Here is a 17,019-nt window from a genome sequence, read left to right on the forward strand (position 1 = left end):
CAATATTGAAAATATGAAAGTATACATTTATTTCTTATCAAGTAGGAAAAGAGGCAATAACAAGAATACATCTCCAACTAGCGTACCATCAGTTATTATTTTTAAAACAAAGATTTGAATGAATTATAACCTCATGCGTACAAGGCAAACAAAAACATAAATTTTGAAATCTCTTCTCTAGAGCAAACGTACGACATGCATACAGTAAAACCTCTAATTGAACGCCACCTCTATTTGAACGCCACCTCTATTTGACAGCAACTATGAAAAAAAGGTTGAAAAATAGAACGCAACCCTCTATTTGAACGCCCCTTTGACAATATTTGATCTTTATGAACCCATAATATCAAGTGATCAGTAGAAAAGTGCCCACAAAATCATATTAATAATGAATCGTTTACATCAATAACAATCAATTCTCTCGTTGTCCAACTCCAAAGCTTTGCGCTTTTTTCGTTAAAAATTGGAAAGCAACACCCTAAAAATAATTAATAACTGCATCAAGCTAGTAATAGTTCCTTGTTTGATACTTCGAAGTACATGTACATGTTTAAAAACGGTTTAAATTTACAATGAAAGATGAATGATTAGCTGTAGGCCAAAGGCTACGATTGGCGAGCAAAACCTTTACGCATTGAATTTGTGCTAAATGCAACGCGTAAAAGCTTTGAGCTGCCAAAAAATTGTTCAGCAGTGCAAAAGAAGAGTTGAGGCCAGAAGACACTGTGGAAAGTATTAGACAACCAGAAGATGTTCGTTCCATCGAAAGCAACAATCAGAATGCTGTTTTCCGAGCAAACAATGCAAATATTTTTGTTTTAAAAACTTTAATTTTTGTTTCTGCATGTAATGTAAGTATTGTTCGTTTATGTCACTTGTTCATGAATATATATTTGTAGCATTTGATAGATTATCGTTATATAATTTATAAATTTGCAGATTTATACCATTTCCTTCGTTTTTTTGTGACGTCATTCCATCGTTGTCTGCCATCTTTATGGACAACTTTTATCGTTAAAAACACGAAGCTTTTGCAATTAATTATTGCAAACAATGCTTTTGTTTGCAAATTTTTTATTTTAGTATCAAAACACCACCGAAAAATACTATTAATCAAGAGAATGACGATCGTTTTCTACAAAGATGGCGGCTTTTTCATGGACGAGCGCATTTGCAAACAGGGTGATGACGTCAAAAAAAGATGGATTATTTGATAGCATCATGGCGGTAATCTGACCTTACAATTGTTCGACGCTCGTAACTTCTCTTCTATTGCACATAAAAAGTTAGTTATGGCTGCAAACTGTAGCAAACATATCAATGAACGCAATGACCTTCTATGCAACATTGGTAAATATAGATACAACCTAAAATATGTCTTCAAATTTAGAATAAAATAAACATTGAAAGTGCCAACAAATCGCAGAGCAGGACACAAGTTATAATATCGTCGCTGGTTAATTGTAAGCAATAGGTATCTACTGGTAGATATATTTCTCGGGTCCTCAATGCATATTTATTAAACGATCTTTGACAAGTTGGAGGTAAGTTAGCAAATTTATTGCATCCAAAAGGTTCAATATCGCTTCACTGGAAAGAGAGGGCAAAATATAGGCAACATTCGCTTCGCCCGTAAAAGGGATAAATTTATCTTCCTAAAGTTTTAACGAGCCATTTGAAAAATACAATGCCAGCCTCTATTTAAACACTACCTCCAATCGACCGCCATGATAGAGGAAGGGTTGAAAAATAAAGCGTGTAATAAAATAAATATTTTATCAGACAGCGTTGCTTGAGCTTCAGAGTTGGTGATGTTGAAGTATGTGCTGGTTCTGTACTTCAAATAACATTTATGGCTAAGTGAGATTTAAAACTGATAGCCGAAGCTTAAAAAACTAGCCAAACATATGAATGTACAGCAATAATTGTTTTCCATTCCCAAATCCCTTTTACGAAAAAAAGACATAGGTTTAAAATTATGTGCTTGAAATTACTTCATGAGTAAAAGCTCATATCTGTTCAATTCAAAAATATGATATGTAGATGAAAGATTAGAATATACATGTACATGATGGCCTATAACGCAACAGACTCCTCAATTTTCCAAAATAACTTGCAAAGTGTACTGCAAATATGACCAAGACAAGCTTCAATTTGACAGAGTGCCAAATTTAGTCTTAGAAAAATATATTGATGGTATAAAGAGAACTGAGTCAACCGGTTAATCAGGTTTCATTTATGAGATATAATGAACTTTTCAATACTGTATACAAGACTAATTTATCTCTCAACCTGTGCTCAAATGCTTCCCTCACTCTCCAATAATTAAATAACCTTCATTTCCTCTACTTAATATTAATAACGCTTGATATTATTAGGCTAAAAACTCATTGAAAATAATGATTTTAGATTTGTCAATAAATAGCAATCAACTATCTGCCATAATAAAAATCAATGGCAAGAGCTCCACAGTTAAAGCAAAATTACATGTATATTGTGTTGTTATACTATGTAGTTCTATTATCCTGTCCATGTCAGACGGGCTTGAGGGCTTCTATTAGACAAATTGTCATATATCAGTCTACCTGAACCTATCTTGCTTATTTGCTGCTCTGTGGTTAGCTTTTTTATAGCACTTATTAGCTGACTTTGTATGACATCAGTAGCTAGCCTTAGCATGAGAATTGATGTTTGATGCTTCACAACCACTTGAGACTATTAATTTTAGAATCCTTGCAATTGAGTGTTACTGCACTAAATGCTGGCATCCTCATATGTCATGATGAACTTAAATGGGAACACGCATCTATTTCCCAATTGCAAAAAATATATATATATGAGCAATCTTTATTGTGGTAATCAATAGTCATCTTTTATGTTTTGTATCTCTTGAACTATCTATTGTCTCTAGTGATAAGTTTTTCTTAACGCCACTCTCAATTCTCGACAACTTGAACAGTCAATGCCTTTACTGAGCTTTTGAGATAATACTGTTAACTACTGAGAGTAAGTAATAAACCATATTGCTCTATTTGAATATGTTGTTGGCAGCTGAATCATTGTGTGGATAAGTATTCTGCAAATAAACTATGTACCTGGTAAGTGCATCATTATGACTGTCAGACAACTACATCATTCACCTTTGACTGAAACATGCGTAACATTGTCCCAAACAATCACTTTTTTTTTCAGTAGCTCGTTGTATGGAAATACTACGAAAACAATATACCAATAGGGAATGCAGCCAGACCACAGGATAAGCATATAATGCGTACAAGCAGCAAGACGCCTAAAAGATGTCAAAAGATCCGATAATTGAAAAGATCAAAAGAAAACTAGAAACTTCCAAATTGGAAGAAATCAGTCATGGAAACTGCATCAGCACCGCCTGTGGAAACCACCAAAGGGAAGTGGAAGCAATTAAACCTACCAACCACCTTCACCAGAAAACCACCAGAGAAACATTAGAGACGAATCAAATGAGTGCACACATATAGATCTGCCACCCCTGTCAAACATGACCTAGATCCCAGGAGTAAGTCACGAGCTCCACCCTACACGCCGACATCACGTGCCCCAGCTGAAGACTTACGCAAACAAGATATCTTCACAAGCCTGACAGAAAGCATTGAACCTTAATACTCAACCTACACCCACAGGCTAACCATCCCACATGCCGGAAATCTATAAAAGAGAACAGCTCGAATGACTCAATATCTCTATCCCCATCTCTATCTCCGGTTCTAACTTGAGCTCTGCCTCTGGCTCTCTCTCTTTCCAAGGGCCTCCTTGGACGCTTTTCCATCTGCCTGCTGAGGAGCTGCTCTCTCGCTTCTCTACCGATGGAGCCACCTTCTCCTTCATCGGCTGAGCCTGTTCTACACCACTATCTCAACTGCTGACACTCTCTACATATGGCCTCTCACGACTCTCGTTCGACTGACGAAACTCACAGCTGTACAGGACTTATCAACAAGCGTAGACGACCGTTCGAGTCAGGATGTAATTTTTATTAGCTCTTCTGATTGTTTGTCATTAATATTATTGTTTTAGAATTTTGTTAGTTGTGTATTTCATTGTTTTATTTGTTTTTATGTTTTATTTGTAGAATAAAAAAGTAAGTTTGACTGGTAGATATTAGTATTGCTTACAATAGCTTAACACCTTCACTATACCTGAACCAGTAATAATTAAATTAGTTCCCACAAGCTAAGCAAAAGTACACAAACTAAACATAGTCAAAATAGAATAATATGACAAGCAAATTCAACAATGATGTTGCATGTGAATTCGGATGAGTTATGCATAACATAATTTCTCCACAACCACACATAACAATCTAACATGTGGTGTTTGCACCCGACTTGACTATAGGTTTGCATTAACTCTGTCAGTTGCATGTTCAGCGCATTTAATTACCTATTTCTAATTGATGGTATTTGACCTCAAAATTAATAGTTATAAAAAATACAGTAAAGCTCTTAAAAATGAAACAAAGAAGTTGTAACAAATATAACGCTATTACCGTGAATTTCGTTAAATGTATATTTACATTCGGCATTCTCATCGGTAGATAATTGAATTAGCTGTAAGTATTGAACATATTTGTAGACAATACACTAAAACTAAATTAGGCTACAGAAAATACATTAAAATTTCAATGCTGTAAAATGTCAAAAATTATTTTTGCAAAGGGGTACAAAAGCCTGCAAACGTCCGGCCAGCCGAGAGAACAGGCAGCGGCAGCACAGGAGCTACAAAGCGTTAAAATGGAAACTACAAGTGTTTGGGTATTTATAGCCTATAAACCTCATTACCATCGTTCGTAGCGGTCGGTCGCGCGACAATAACTTATTTTTGTAAAACCCTACGTCCCAAAATCCGAGCATCCGACACCGGCCTGCTTTAGATATCTACCGTATATGATTTTTGCCAACTTTTATCCATTTGTTACAGTTCATGTTTACCCTTTTTCGTTCTTCTGATTGTGTTTATGAATTTAACTTATTTTTCCTTTGATTGAATTTTTTAACTGAGACTACAAAAATGCTGGGACAGGTGATCGTGATCTATTATCTGAAATGTTCGAAGTATCTCAAATTCAATAGAAAAATAATGACTGTTTTAACTTATAACAATGCGTTATACATGTACAGTATGTGTATTTTGCATTACAGGTCAAATGGTCAACAACTAATCTGACCACTAAGCTGCTAAGGTGAGGGGTCAGATCACCTTGACAGCTAAGTAATTACAAACTTCTCAGTGTAATAACAGCGTTACCCTTTGGGGAGTAAAACTGGACGTTCCTGTTACCACAAATCTATAGGGGAAATGCAAAATAATATTACACAACATGTGCTAGAGACCACCAGAACTAATGTAAGTGATAGAAAGACAACCGGTGCTGATGTACGTGCGAGAGACCATCAGAGCTGCTACATGTGCTAGAGACCTCAGAGCTGATGGATGTACTAAAGACCACCAGAACTTATGAATGTGGTAGAGACTACCAGAACTAATGTAAGTGATAGAAAGAAAACCGGTGCTGATGTACGTGCGAGAGACTACCAGAGCTGCTACATGTGCTAGAGACTACCAGAGCTGATGTATATGCTAGAGACCACCAGAACTGATGTATGAGCTAGAGACTACCAGAGCTGATACATGTGCTAGTGACCATTAACTACTCAGAATTCCATTGATCTTTGACCTGAAGCATTTTTAAAGTTAAGAGTTTTTAACCAGTTTTCAAGAATCCACTCATATAGTTTCTATATGCTTTCTAATACAGTTTAAACTATAGAGTTTGTATAGTGTGCAACTCAGATAAGTTTCAGTTAATGAAGTTTTTTACCGTGCCAAACTGAAAACTGAACAAAAATATTAGGTACAGGGTGGTTTTGACAAATTATATTTAGTATTTGTTCTTGTGACAATAATTCATGAATTCAGTTTTGAGTAAAAACTATGTATTATATAATACATAGTTTTGATGGTCAAAACATATCTAGGCAAAAAGCATCTTACAACTAAGCTTGACATGGATCATATCTGTCTGTTAACTGCATATTTGGTTTATCTATGTTTATAGTTGACTTGTCTCTATGAATTATAGTTCAATGCCATCAATAATTTCATTAATTTTGTATGGTTCATAAAACAATTTACTATTATCAGCTATCAGCATACACAATTGATGATAGCTTTCTTGCAAGTTGTACCAGATCATTAGTATATACTAAATATAGGTAGGTCTAAAAATAGAAGCTTGAAGCTTTGTATCTTAAACCAACATAACTTGTTTTATATATTCTAAATAGTCTTTCTTCTAGTTCATTGATGAAATAAGTTGTTTTATTGTTAGTTTGAGAAATAATATATGTTGGTATCAAAAAGCTTCACTAAAATCAAGATATATTCCTAAAATTATTTTGCTTTGATTCATAAAAATTATCTTATTAGCAAGTTCGAATAAGGCAGGACAAGTATTTCTGTTTTAACTGTTGCCAAATTTTCTAGGTGTGAGAATAATGACGTGTTTTAAATTAAGTAAAAATGTATTGATCCACAGCTTGCTCAAAAATTTTGCTAAAAACAGGTATTATGGAAATAGGTTGATAATTTGAAATAAGCCCTAGTAAGCCCTTTTTATACAATGTTTTTACAATGTTTTTACATTGGCTATCTTCAAACTATAAGGAAAAATACTGTTTCTTAAACTGAAGCTTGTCGCTCAGCAATATTTGCTAGTCTAGAAAGGAGGAAATCTAAACCACTAGCTTTAACAATGACTCTGTAAAAGAACTATCAATGTCATGCAATAACAATCTTGTGCTTTTAAGGAGTTATAAAACTATCCCGTTTCTCAGGTAAAACTAAAATTGAAAAACTTTGGTGAGAAAGGCCATTATTGATGTAAAATATTTATGTATGGAATGGGCTAAATGTGGAGTCACCTCAACATTATTTTATAGAAGAATATTTGAAGCACTACTCGAAGTCAATCATTTGTACAACTGCCACTTCATAATTCCCGTTAAGGCTTATGGCATTCTTAAGATGCACAAGTTCTTATTAACCGGATTGCGTATACATTTAAGACTGCGTTTGATCCAAGTGTTCAACGGGAAATTCAAACTTTGCCGAAACAGATAATCCCCTTTTTATCATGTTGAAATTTTTTTGGTTAATCCCTGGTTGTTTGCATTATTATTTTTTTAATGTTGCCATAGATTTTTTAACAAGCACACTTTACACCAATTTCCAAAATTATTTTGATAAAGCTAACTGTGCAATTGCAAACTTAATTCTGTCAACCTGGGCTTAGGCAATCTGCTTAAAAGTCTACTTCCCTAAAACGCTCAAATCTTATTTGTACCTAATGAACTTTTCAAATTGTTCAGTGAATTTTTCAAGTTTTATATTCAAAATTAGTTTATGTTATATAAAAATTTGGGATTATTAAATGTATGACTGATATGGTATAACGAAAATCCATAATAGCACAGGTTAGAACAAAATATTGAAAAAAAATGTATGAAGCATGTCTTACACAAATCCTATATCTGCTCAATAAGGTCTTTGTGAGTGCCTTCTGATTGAATCAAAATTGAAGGACAACCATTGCGCTTTGTAAAATAGTTTTTTGGTTGATACTCAAAACACATTTGTTTAAGTGCATCTTTTGAAATCTTTAGGCAATTTTAAGAGCTAAGCTTGCTGCTTGCTAAGCATCTCATAAAAATCTGGTGAATATTTCACCTCTACATCTAACTGGGGGACCTGGAGAGAAATTTATTGCCAACAGAAGAGCTCCTCCGAAATTACCGCATTTATGTGCTTCTATAACTTTCTGATAATAAATAAAAACAGGCATTTGTGAGCTTGTACAACTTTCTGTATTTACAAACACGTGAGGGAAAATTCTCTGATTATCTTATGGAACCAGTGATCATAAGGCCCGTCGGATCTAGTCACATGGGAATAGATGAAACACATCAGGAGGCTTGTATAGGATCTCTACGGTATTTCTCAACTGGTATCCTTTGAAACCGTCTCCCAGCCGTGAATAAACAAGTCCCACATAGACTCTATAACATGATAACTCTGAGGCGTGCCTCTGTGATGAATTCATTTACATGTCAATAGAAGACTCAGTTTGCATTGTGTAATGAACTCCCTGTAACACAATGGGTTGCAAAGAAGGTATTGCATTCGGGCGCTGGTGCGAGAGACAAGAGCGATAATATGATAGAAGCAGTAGTGCTTGTGGAATAGTTCAATTATTAATCCTTGAGCTTCCATCCACTCACCAGCAAGCAGTGAGCATAAGAAGACATTAACGTGGCTCGAACAAATGGTGGTTCAATGGATATTTGAAAAGGTAAGCCATACCTCTGAGTAAAGGAAGGATTCTCTGGTTTACAAAGATACGCAGCAATAAACTCTGCGGTAGTCAATTTGGTTTCTTATGTGTACCGTAGTAACAAAGGGTGAGTGCTGTCTAGTTGCAAATATCTTTTTCTCTGCATAACAGCTAAAAGTATTTGGCATCCTATATGTGTAACTTTTTATTGGCATTAGTGAATCATCAACAAAAATGAAGTTATTACACGCTAAAAAAGAACGAAAAGACAGAAATCAGGAATTATTGAGTTGAACATAAGTGCATCAGAAGTTGGTAATAGAACTGTTTTGTGGAGGAGTCGAGATAGTGTATTGTAGGCAATAGTAACAGAAAGTTGATAAACTCATAAACTGAAATATACGGTAGTGGATGTAGTATGTTGGTGTCGCGGAACAGAAAACAATGTTTGTTGTATGTGTGGACGGAGAAATACAAATATTCTTGGCACACTTTACGCAGGATTTTGATACCTGTTATACAAATGCAGAAATTGTTGGAATACTGTGTTTAAAGAGTTTGTAATGTGATTTGTAGAAGTGGGGTAAGCTGGAATACGTGAACGATAATACATGTCTTATTATAAATTGCTATAAGAGATATATGTATGCATTCTGGTGATGTCTACAGGGCACTAGTAAGTAAAGACTATATTCTGTAGTATTGCGTGGTATCACTCTGCCTTGCCCACTTTCTTACTAGTATTAACCAAAAGCAGTTCAAGTACTGTTTGATTAGGCTTGCAGATAAGAGGTGGCAAATGGTACGTGCACTAGAGACGGTTTTACTTATAGAAAGTTTAGATTTTAGCTGCATAAGCAGCTGTGAGGCACTGAATTTGCCAAAAAACCAATCATTTTGAAAATTTTATTAGAACTAAGAATAATGTGACCATATCTGATGTTTTTGATTCATAAACAGTTTTAATACAAAGTAATTGCATTGTCTCATTTACTAGTTTTGTTAAACCATCAACATTCCTTTTAGGCTAAACACAGTCATAGTCTCCTGAGATAACTGCAGCGCTATTAACATATTATTGCCTTATCCCAAACATCTTCATTTCGGCAATTGTGTTACAGGTTTCAAAATCTTGCATAAACTATGCCTAGAATATTTGTATTTATCCTTCCACACTTATGACAAACATTGTTTTCTATTCCGTGATACCAACTTACTACATCCACCATCATATGTTTTAGTTTATGAACTTTCTGTTACTACAACCTTCAATTCACTATCCCAACTCCTCTGCAATACTATTAGATTACCAACTTTTAAAACACTCATGTTCAACTCACTCAATAATTCCTGATTTTTGACTTTTCTTATTTGTTTTGGCGTGTAACGAAATACATTTTGTTGATGATTACTAAAGCCAATAAAAAGTTGGCCAATATACCACACTTGACATCTGCATTGCTGTGTAAGACCAGTAAGATTGCAGATTCAGATGTCAATAAGGGAGCTCATCTTTCAATCATACTATCAGGTGAACAAGTTATTAAATTTCTAGCCAGCGCCCGTGGTAAATACCGAGTTTGATAGCTGCTACAGCCAAGTTTAAAATGCTCTGATCTATTATAAAAATAAATAGTGAAATGCTTTGTTAAAATGGCATTAGAGTCAACATATAGGTTAGATACGTGGAGATATGGCACTAGCAAAATTAATCTCTGATCTGAAGGCTGCTTATAACTAACTATCCTGTTTGGGAAGGCAAAAGTAAGACAAGTCACTGAAAATATGAGCTTACAATTAGAGGCCAGCGTCTTTCATTAGCGCGTCATTTTATTGCAGGTGCTCTTATAGTAGCATCTGACCGCTGGACTACTTGCTTGGCCAACTGACTTCCGATGATGACTATCATCTGATCTGAATAAACTCTCAATATTCTTGATTCAGGTAAGAAATGCTGTCTAAATGAAGTCCACATAGCTTTGGGACGCTAAGCTCTGTTATATTAAAACATGGCTACACGTTTGCACGCTAGCTCTGCTGCTGTATCTCTATCTCATCTGCTTCAATGCTGCTATGGTATATTTACTATTTTATCTCTACTGTGTTCGTAAAGAACTTTTAAGCGCCTGGTTGTGCTAGCAGTCAGATCATATCACAAATTAAAAGCACGATTATACACAAAAGAAAAAAATGAAACCTTAGAATGTTACATACAAAACATTCTTTGGGATCTGATTTTGTGCCTAATTGATTTTAAATATATTGGTGCACATGAAAGATTTTATGTAGTTATTGGGGATATATGTCCTTGCACAGACCTATAACATCATTACTTGTGTGTGATAGGTAAAAAGGAAGTTGGAATATATTATCAGAACATTCTAGCAAAGCATTGACAGGCGAGAAGGGATTTTGTTGAAAGATCTGCGTTTAGCGATATGGCTTATTAATACTATTGGTCATTGTCTCTCGTTGTTATTTTCTGGGGTACAGCTTCATTTTCTGTATACGTTTTTCTCCGTGTTGCCACCTTTGGCTTTAGTCTCAGTATTGTGGAAATATTCACTCATAATGAATCCTCTTTTGCTCACTTGATTCTGTCCAATCAGTGGCCAAAGTACAGATACTAAATTTCAAAGAGCAGCGGGTACATTACCAAGTGGCTAGTATCAGTTGGTAATGTAATTTTAGTCAGGCTGGGACAATTAACAGACACTCTTTCAAAGTCTATTAGCCTTAGAGACACGTACATGCACACCCATATTGCAGAGCTTTCTGAGTAGGCATTTAGGCCAGTGTAGTAATTTGTTACTTTTGATTGATGGCAGCACAGACGCAGAGCTAGTTCATTCTTAGTTTTAAAAATTTATTACACCTAATCGATTGGGAGCTGCCAATAAAACTTTTCAGCTGTGGTTAAAAAAAACGAAATGACAAGCAGTGGCAGAGCCATGATCTTGACTGTCTTCAGGGAACACGTGCCATCACAACCATTATAAAGGGCAGCAGGTTAACTGTAATTACAGGGTCGAAAGATACAGATAAGATTCTGTGCCTTGAACTTCACTGAGGATGCCCATCATTGCTATTGAATATAGAACACTGATGCAGCATTTCTTGTCAAACTGAGCCCTACATCGGTGCATGTGTAGATGAGAAGGGGCTTGTCTTGGCTAAATTACAGTTGTTAGAAACCAAAGCAAGTATATTTAGCCTGACTAAACCATGCATTAGCACTAAAAAAGTAAGCTCCTCTTCCAATCATTAGGAGACTGAAATCTGCTAACAAGTGTAGTAGCTATTAAACAAAAAGATGGTGCAGCCTGGTGATAAAGGATTGGAGCTAAATGGTGGTCTAGAAGTAAGACAACTCCAAAAGGTTGTACTTTGGCTATTGGCCCATCAACCCAATCACAAAACATGACACCTGCCTTTTGCAAAGGATAGATGACAGACTGGATGCACTGCTGGGAGTGTCTGGTTCAGCACTTGATATTCTTTGGGGCTAACAGCAAGCTTTCCATAACCAAAACCTAAACCAAAAACGACACTGTTCTCACTAAAGGAGGATTCTTGTAAGGGACGGTGCACCCACTAAGCTCGAGTTTTAACCTTTGAACATTTCATGGCAAGGTTTTTCTGTAGACTATATTGGAGTTATCCGATAATACATCTATATGACATAGACTTCCAAGGAATTTTACCAATCACTGTTCTCACTCCCGTTCTCGCATTCTCTTATAATAAATTCTTCTATTGTGTTTGTTTAGTTGAATATTGTTGTAAAAATTGGCTTTTGGTAGCTTAAAACAAAAATACAAACAGGAAAGTTGGTTGCTGAGGCCTTGTTTCTACAAATGATTATAACTGGTCATGCGGTAGGCTGTAAGCTGACCTGCTGTATAAATAGTTCCTGCCAGTCATTTTCATGCAATCGTGTACTTTTAGTCGGTGTTTCCTCTGTATACTGAAGACTGCTGCTAAGTTAACCAATCTACTGATGGTTGGTTAATATGGTCAGTTATTAAGTTGTGTCGAGTGTACTGGTTGGTTAATATTATCAGTTGTCAAGTTGTGTTGAGTGTAATGATTGGTTAACATTTTCAGCTGTCAAGTTGTTGCAAGTGTACTGGTTAGTTAACATTGTCAGGTATTTAGCCGAGTCAAGTTGTTTACCACATGAAGTAATAAAACTTGTTTGCATATGTTCATGGGGCTCTGGCAGAATTATGTGTCTTCCTGACATTCTATGTCCAATTTGTCAGACCATCAGGGTACAATCCTCTGTTGCCATCATATCAACTTGACCACTTTGAAGTCTGATAGCTATATAGCTACGATCAGCGCATTGTTAAAAGATTAGCAAATACATTGTATTCTGGCTACTTGATAGAACTGCAAATATTGGCACCAGCTTTGAGGTTTGTTATAGCATGAATAATTAATTTTATATTGTATAAAGCCAAAGAACCTTTTGACTGCGCGAGCTTTTGTAATATGTCCTGGCTGTCTTATGACATGCAAAATCCTAATATAATATTTATTCTAGTTGCCATAAACACACCTTCCAGATTCTCTCAATGAGTGCAAAATGTGCTTTGAGCTGAGCTTTAAATTTCTGAGAATTCTCACAAATTGCTTGCGTCTTGAGCATGTGGAAAGACATACAAGCATCTGTCAAAATCTTAGCTGTGCGATTGTATGAGCACACTTGCTGACCGACTGGGCATTTCCTTGGCTAGTTCACATTGTATCGCCGTATGTTGGAGTTGTCCTTTCGGCGTTCATCGTCAACTATGCTCACCGTAACTGATAGTATCGATGAAGCGATGTTGATACATCAGGAAAGTTTGCAGCTGTCAAACTTTCCCTATATTTCACATTTACATTGTGCACCATTTTGGCGATGGTAATTTGCTGACGAGCCCGTGATTTATTTCCGTCTATGGTGGTTACTATGAGACTAGTATTTGTTTCGAGCACACGAAAACAAAAATGTTCTTTCGCGAAAAATTAAAAAGATAAATGGGAACAATCTCATGGAGTATTTAAAAATGCAACCGTGGATGGGTTTGTGGTATTGTGAACGTTGTTATTATTGACGATCACCGAAGTATTGTGGCAGCAACGCTGACATATGGCGATATAGTGTGAACCAGCCTGTGACGCCTTGTATTGCAAGACCTATGTGCGTGCACAAGTGCGATTCTATTGGTCCATGCAGCCGTTTATAATGCACAAATATAGTGCATCACACAGTTGTTTGATTTCCAAACGGAAATTTAATCACAATAGAATGAGAGCATCACTGCTGCTTTCTTGTGATGGCATTGCAGTGCCATATTCTATGCTGTATGAAAACTTAGTATACATTAGTAATGGTAACTGTTATAATTGGCATTGCTTAAGATCGTTTCAAGTACTTGTAACAAACATTAAGTTTATTCTTGCCTTGGGTGGTCTTGGCGCTGACCAATGGCTTCTCTCGCCTCGATCTTCTGAGTTAAAGGAAAGGCACAGCCAGTTGGTCTAACAGGAACTCCAGGTGTCAGAGCTAGCTGCTGATAAAACCTGCCATGCAGGAGTATCTAACTCCATCCTTGAAACAGTAATGCCAACACAATAATAATACGAAGTTTTTGCATGTGGGGAACTCTATGGTGTAGCATAAAAATATTCAACTGCCCATGTTCCTTGTAACAAAGAAAGTTTATATTAAACATTACATTATTTTATAGAAAATAAAATTATGATATAAAAAGAATTGTGGCATAGGTTTGACATCAACTGCTAGAGTTCCCAATAACTTGGAATAACTAGAGAAATTACTAAAAATGTCTGTAATTTAAACTAACATAAACCAAAATTAACACAATGAGAGTGTGCTAAGACCAGTAACTGTTTCTTATGTTTAAAAAGAAAAATAAATGATTTTTTTAAGAGAGGTAGATGGGAGGTACATGTAGATTAGACAAGATACAAGATTAGACACGGTAACCTAGATCAGACATTACAACTAGGTAGATAGCTACTTTATGTTAGATAACTAGAGTACGTATCAGCCGAAACACGTCATAAAATGAGTTCTTTGAGATGAGTGCTACCACAGCCTTTTGTTGCCTACTGATTGATCATTCCAATCTATAGTAAACAATTGGAGAATTGAATAGAACTATCAGAATGCGTCAAACTGCAGATGATTTAGGAATGAAATTTCAAACTGAATCCGAGCTAAACTATTTGATGCGCATTCTTGAGACATGAAACCTATGCGGCTGTTGAAGATTTGACAATTCTACCCGTGCTCTACATAAAATACACTGTACAGTAAACAGGTGTGTAACCGACGAATAATGATCGCTAAACCGCTTCTGTAATAAGTACATGTAGTACATGTTTAAAGTTAGAGCTCAAGAAGTTTCATTACTGTTAGAAAAGTGACACGTTCATCACTCCATCAACCACTCGTTTCTATGTCGACTTATATCGTAAATTGTGTTTGTTTTTGGATGAGAGATACTGCGAATTGTTCAGTAGGCTATATGTACACGCCTGATTAGGGTTGAGAGTCTTGCAAATACAGAAGATGCTCCAACAAAGTAAATAATCCGTTACAAGAACGGTTAGGTTATAGGGTTTTACTTTATAAAAACAATAAAATGCTTGTAAATTGCCTCCGTTCCAAGATCATTCCTAACTCATTCCTTTGTTTTTATCCAAATAGAAAAAGCTAGGGCGTAGGATCTGGTAGAGTTCATATTTTCGAGTTATTTCAGGCCCAGACTTCCAAAAAGTTAAAATACTCTTTAGAAACGTCATACCGTAGACACTCCTACAACATAAATAATCCATGCCAGGAATGTCTACGTTGTAGGGATTTTATGTTATAGGAACTTTAAAATACATTTAAACTGCCTAATCTGTTCCAAGATCTTTCCTAACTCATTCCTTCCTTATCCACAAGGAAAAAAACTAAACCTAACTTTTTATTTATTGGCTGTATCATAAGTGCAGTATTATTGGTTTGTATCGACAGCGTTTCTCCTTTTTCTTATCAATCTTTTTTTTATACAAACGGTAATATACATGTAAATTGCCTCCATTCCAAGATCATTCCTAAACTCCTAAAGGCCCTTCAAATAGAAAAATAACTAAACTTAACTTTTTGATCAGATGGCTGTACTGCAACTGAAGTATTACTGGTTTGCTTTGACAATCTTTCTCTTTTTTATCACGTTCACTTGGTTTAGGATGCATGTTTATGGTAGTTCTACGTTGAGTTAAGGAGAGTACACACATTCAATGTCAATATAAATCGATGTTTTCTGTATCTTTCTAAACATCAGTCTATTCTGAAAAGAAACTTGAATTTCACTAGATGCTTAGTTGCTGCAAGTTCTAAACCTACTGTTACAGCTTATACAATATTAACTTTTATGCTAATAACACTGGAGCGTTAACCAGCTAAAGTTTAAAACCGCCCTGGATAAAATTAATATTTTACAATTACAAATTTTACAAATTTATTAAATATTTTACTTGTTTTAATATTTTAGTATTCAGCATTGAGACATCATCATTATAAAAGGTCACACTATTAGTTTCAAACAAATCTCTATATTTAAATACTAATGTTTGTCCGTCTTTACCTTTTTCTGTCTAGCTATAGCGATTAGGTTTTAAGAATGATATACCTGCTGTGAGCTGGATTTGAACTCACAACCCCCAGTTCCGCGAACATGCATTTATCCAATACACTATGCTGTCTAACTGGCTATACCATGGAATAAATTTGGCACATGGAATACATGCCAATCTTTTATGGCTTCATGTTAAACACTGCAGCTAGCGTTATGCGCAAAGCCATACCAGAAAAAATGCATGCTCATAAGTGAAGAAACATGCGTAAACTCGTATAGCCAACAAAACTATTGAAATCATTATAGATCTGTAGTAGGCAATGCAGCCGGTATGGTAGGAATTACACAGAAATAAACACAGTAAGCATAAATAGCACAGTACACATAAATAAACAAACACCTTTATTTAAAAGTTAGAATGATAAATGTTGATGTTGTATATGTTGATCAAAAGTAAATTTTCTGTACAAAAACCTTTTTATTACCCGTGCAACGCCGGGTAGCCTGTCTTGACAAACTGTTGCTTTTGCGGAATTGTCCACCGTTGAGCGGAGCGAGCAAAACAACAGCTTGTCACAAGACGCACTGCATCTGTTGCATCAGCTGCACTGAAAGGGAGTTGTTCTCTTCCGTCTATGCGGTTTGGCTGCGATGTTATGTCATTTGCTCCATTGGTAATCATTACAGATTTCACGCAAAAATTTATGTAAAAAATTGAGATATAAACATTTAACCAGAGACCAGTCCCTGCGGTAAACTTTAGTAGAACTTGAGGATAAAATAAGTTTACAATAAAATCAGTAAGAACAAATGAAACTGACTGATACAAAAATACAAACACAACTGACTGAGCGCACAAATAACAACATGTTTAGTTGCTGTTGTTGCTTAAATTCTCAAGTTCTACTAGAGCTTACTGCAGAAACAGGTGTCTGGTTAAACGTTGTGTTCTTATTTTTTTCTACATAACTTTTTGTGCGAAATCCGTTATGATTACCAACGGAGCGAATG

General features: G+C 35.6%; 1 protein-coding gene across 1 annotated transcript in view; it reads right to left on the minus strand.

The window, feature by feature from the left end:
* The window catches only part of LOC137394204 (sodium/hydrogen exchanger 9B2-like), a 114,127-nt gene extending 110,263 nt beyond the window's left edge, over positions 1-3,864 (minus strand). Inside the window, exon 1 of the mRNA XM_068080925.1 lies at positions 3,699-3,864. Within this exon, the coding sequence (XP_067937026.1) occupies positions 3,699-3,864 (166 nt within the window). The remainder of the gene's footprint in view (positions 1-3,698) is intronic.
* Positions 3,865-17,019: the final 13,155 nt, after the last annotated feature.

This window comes from Watersipora subatra, chromosome 4 (genome assembly GCF_963576615.1).
Source record: "Watersipora subatra chromosome 4, tzWatSuba1.1, whole genome shotgun sequence".
In the NCBI taxonomy this organism is placed as follows: Eukaryota; Metazoa; Bryozoa; class Gymnolaemata; order Cheilostomatida; family Watersiporidae; genus Watersipora; species Watersipora subatra.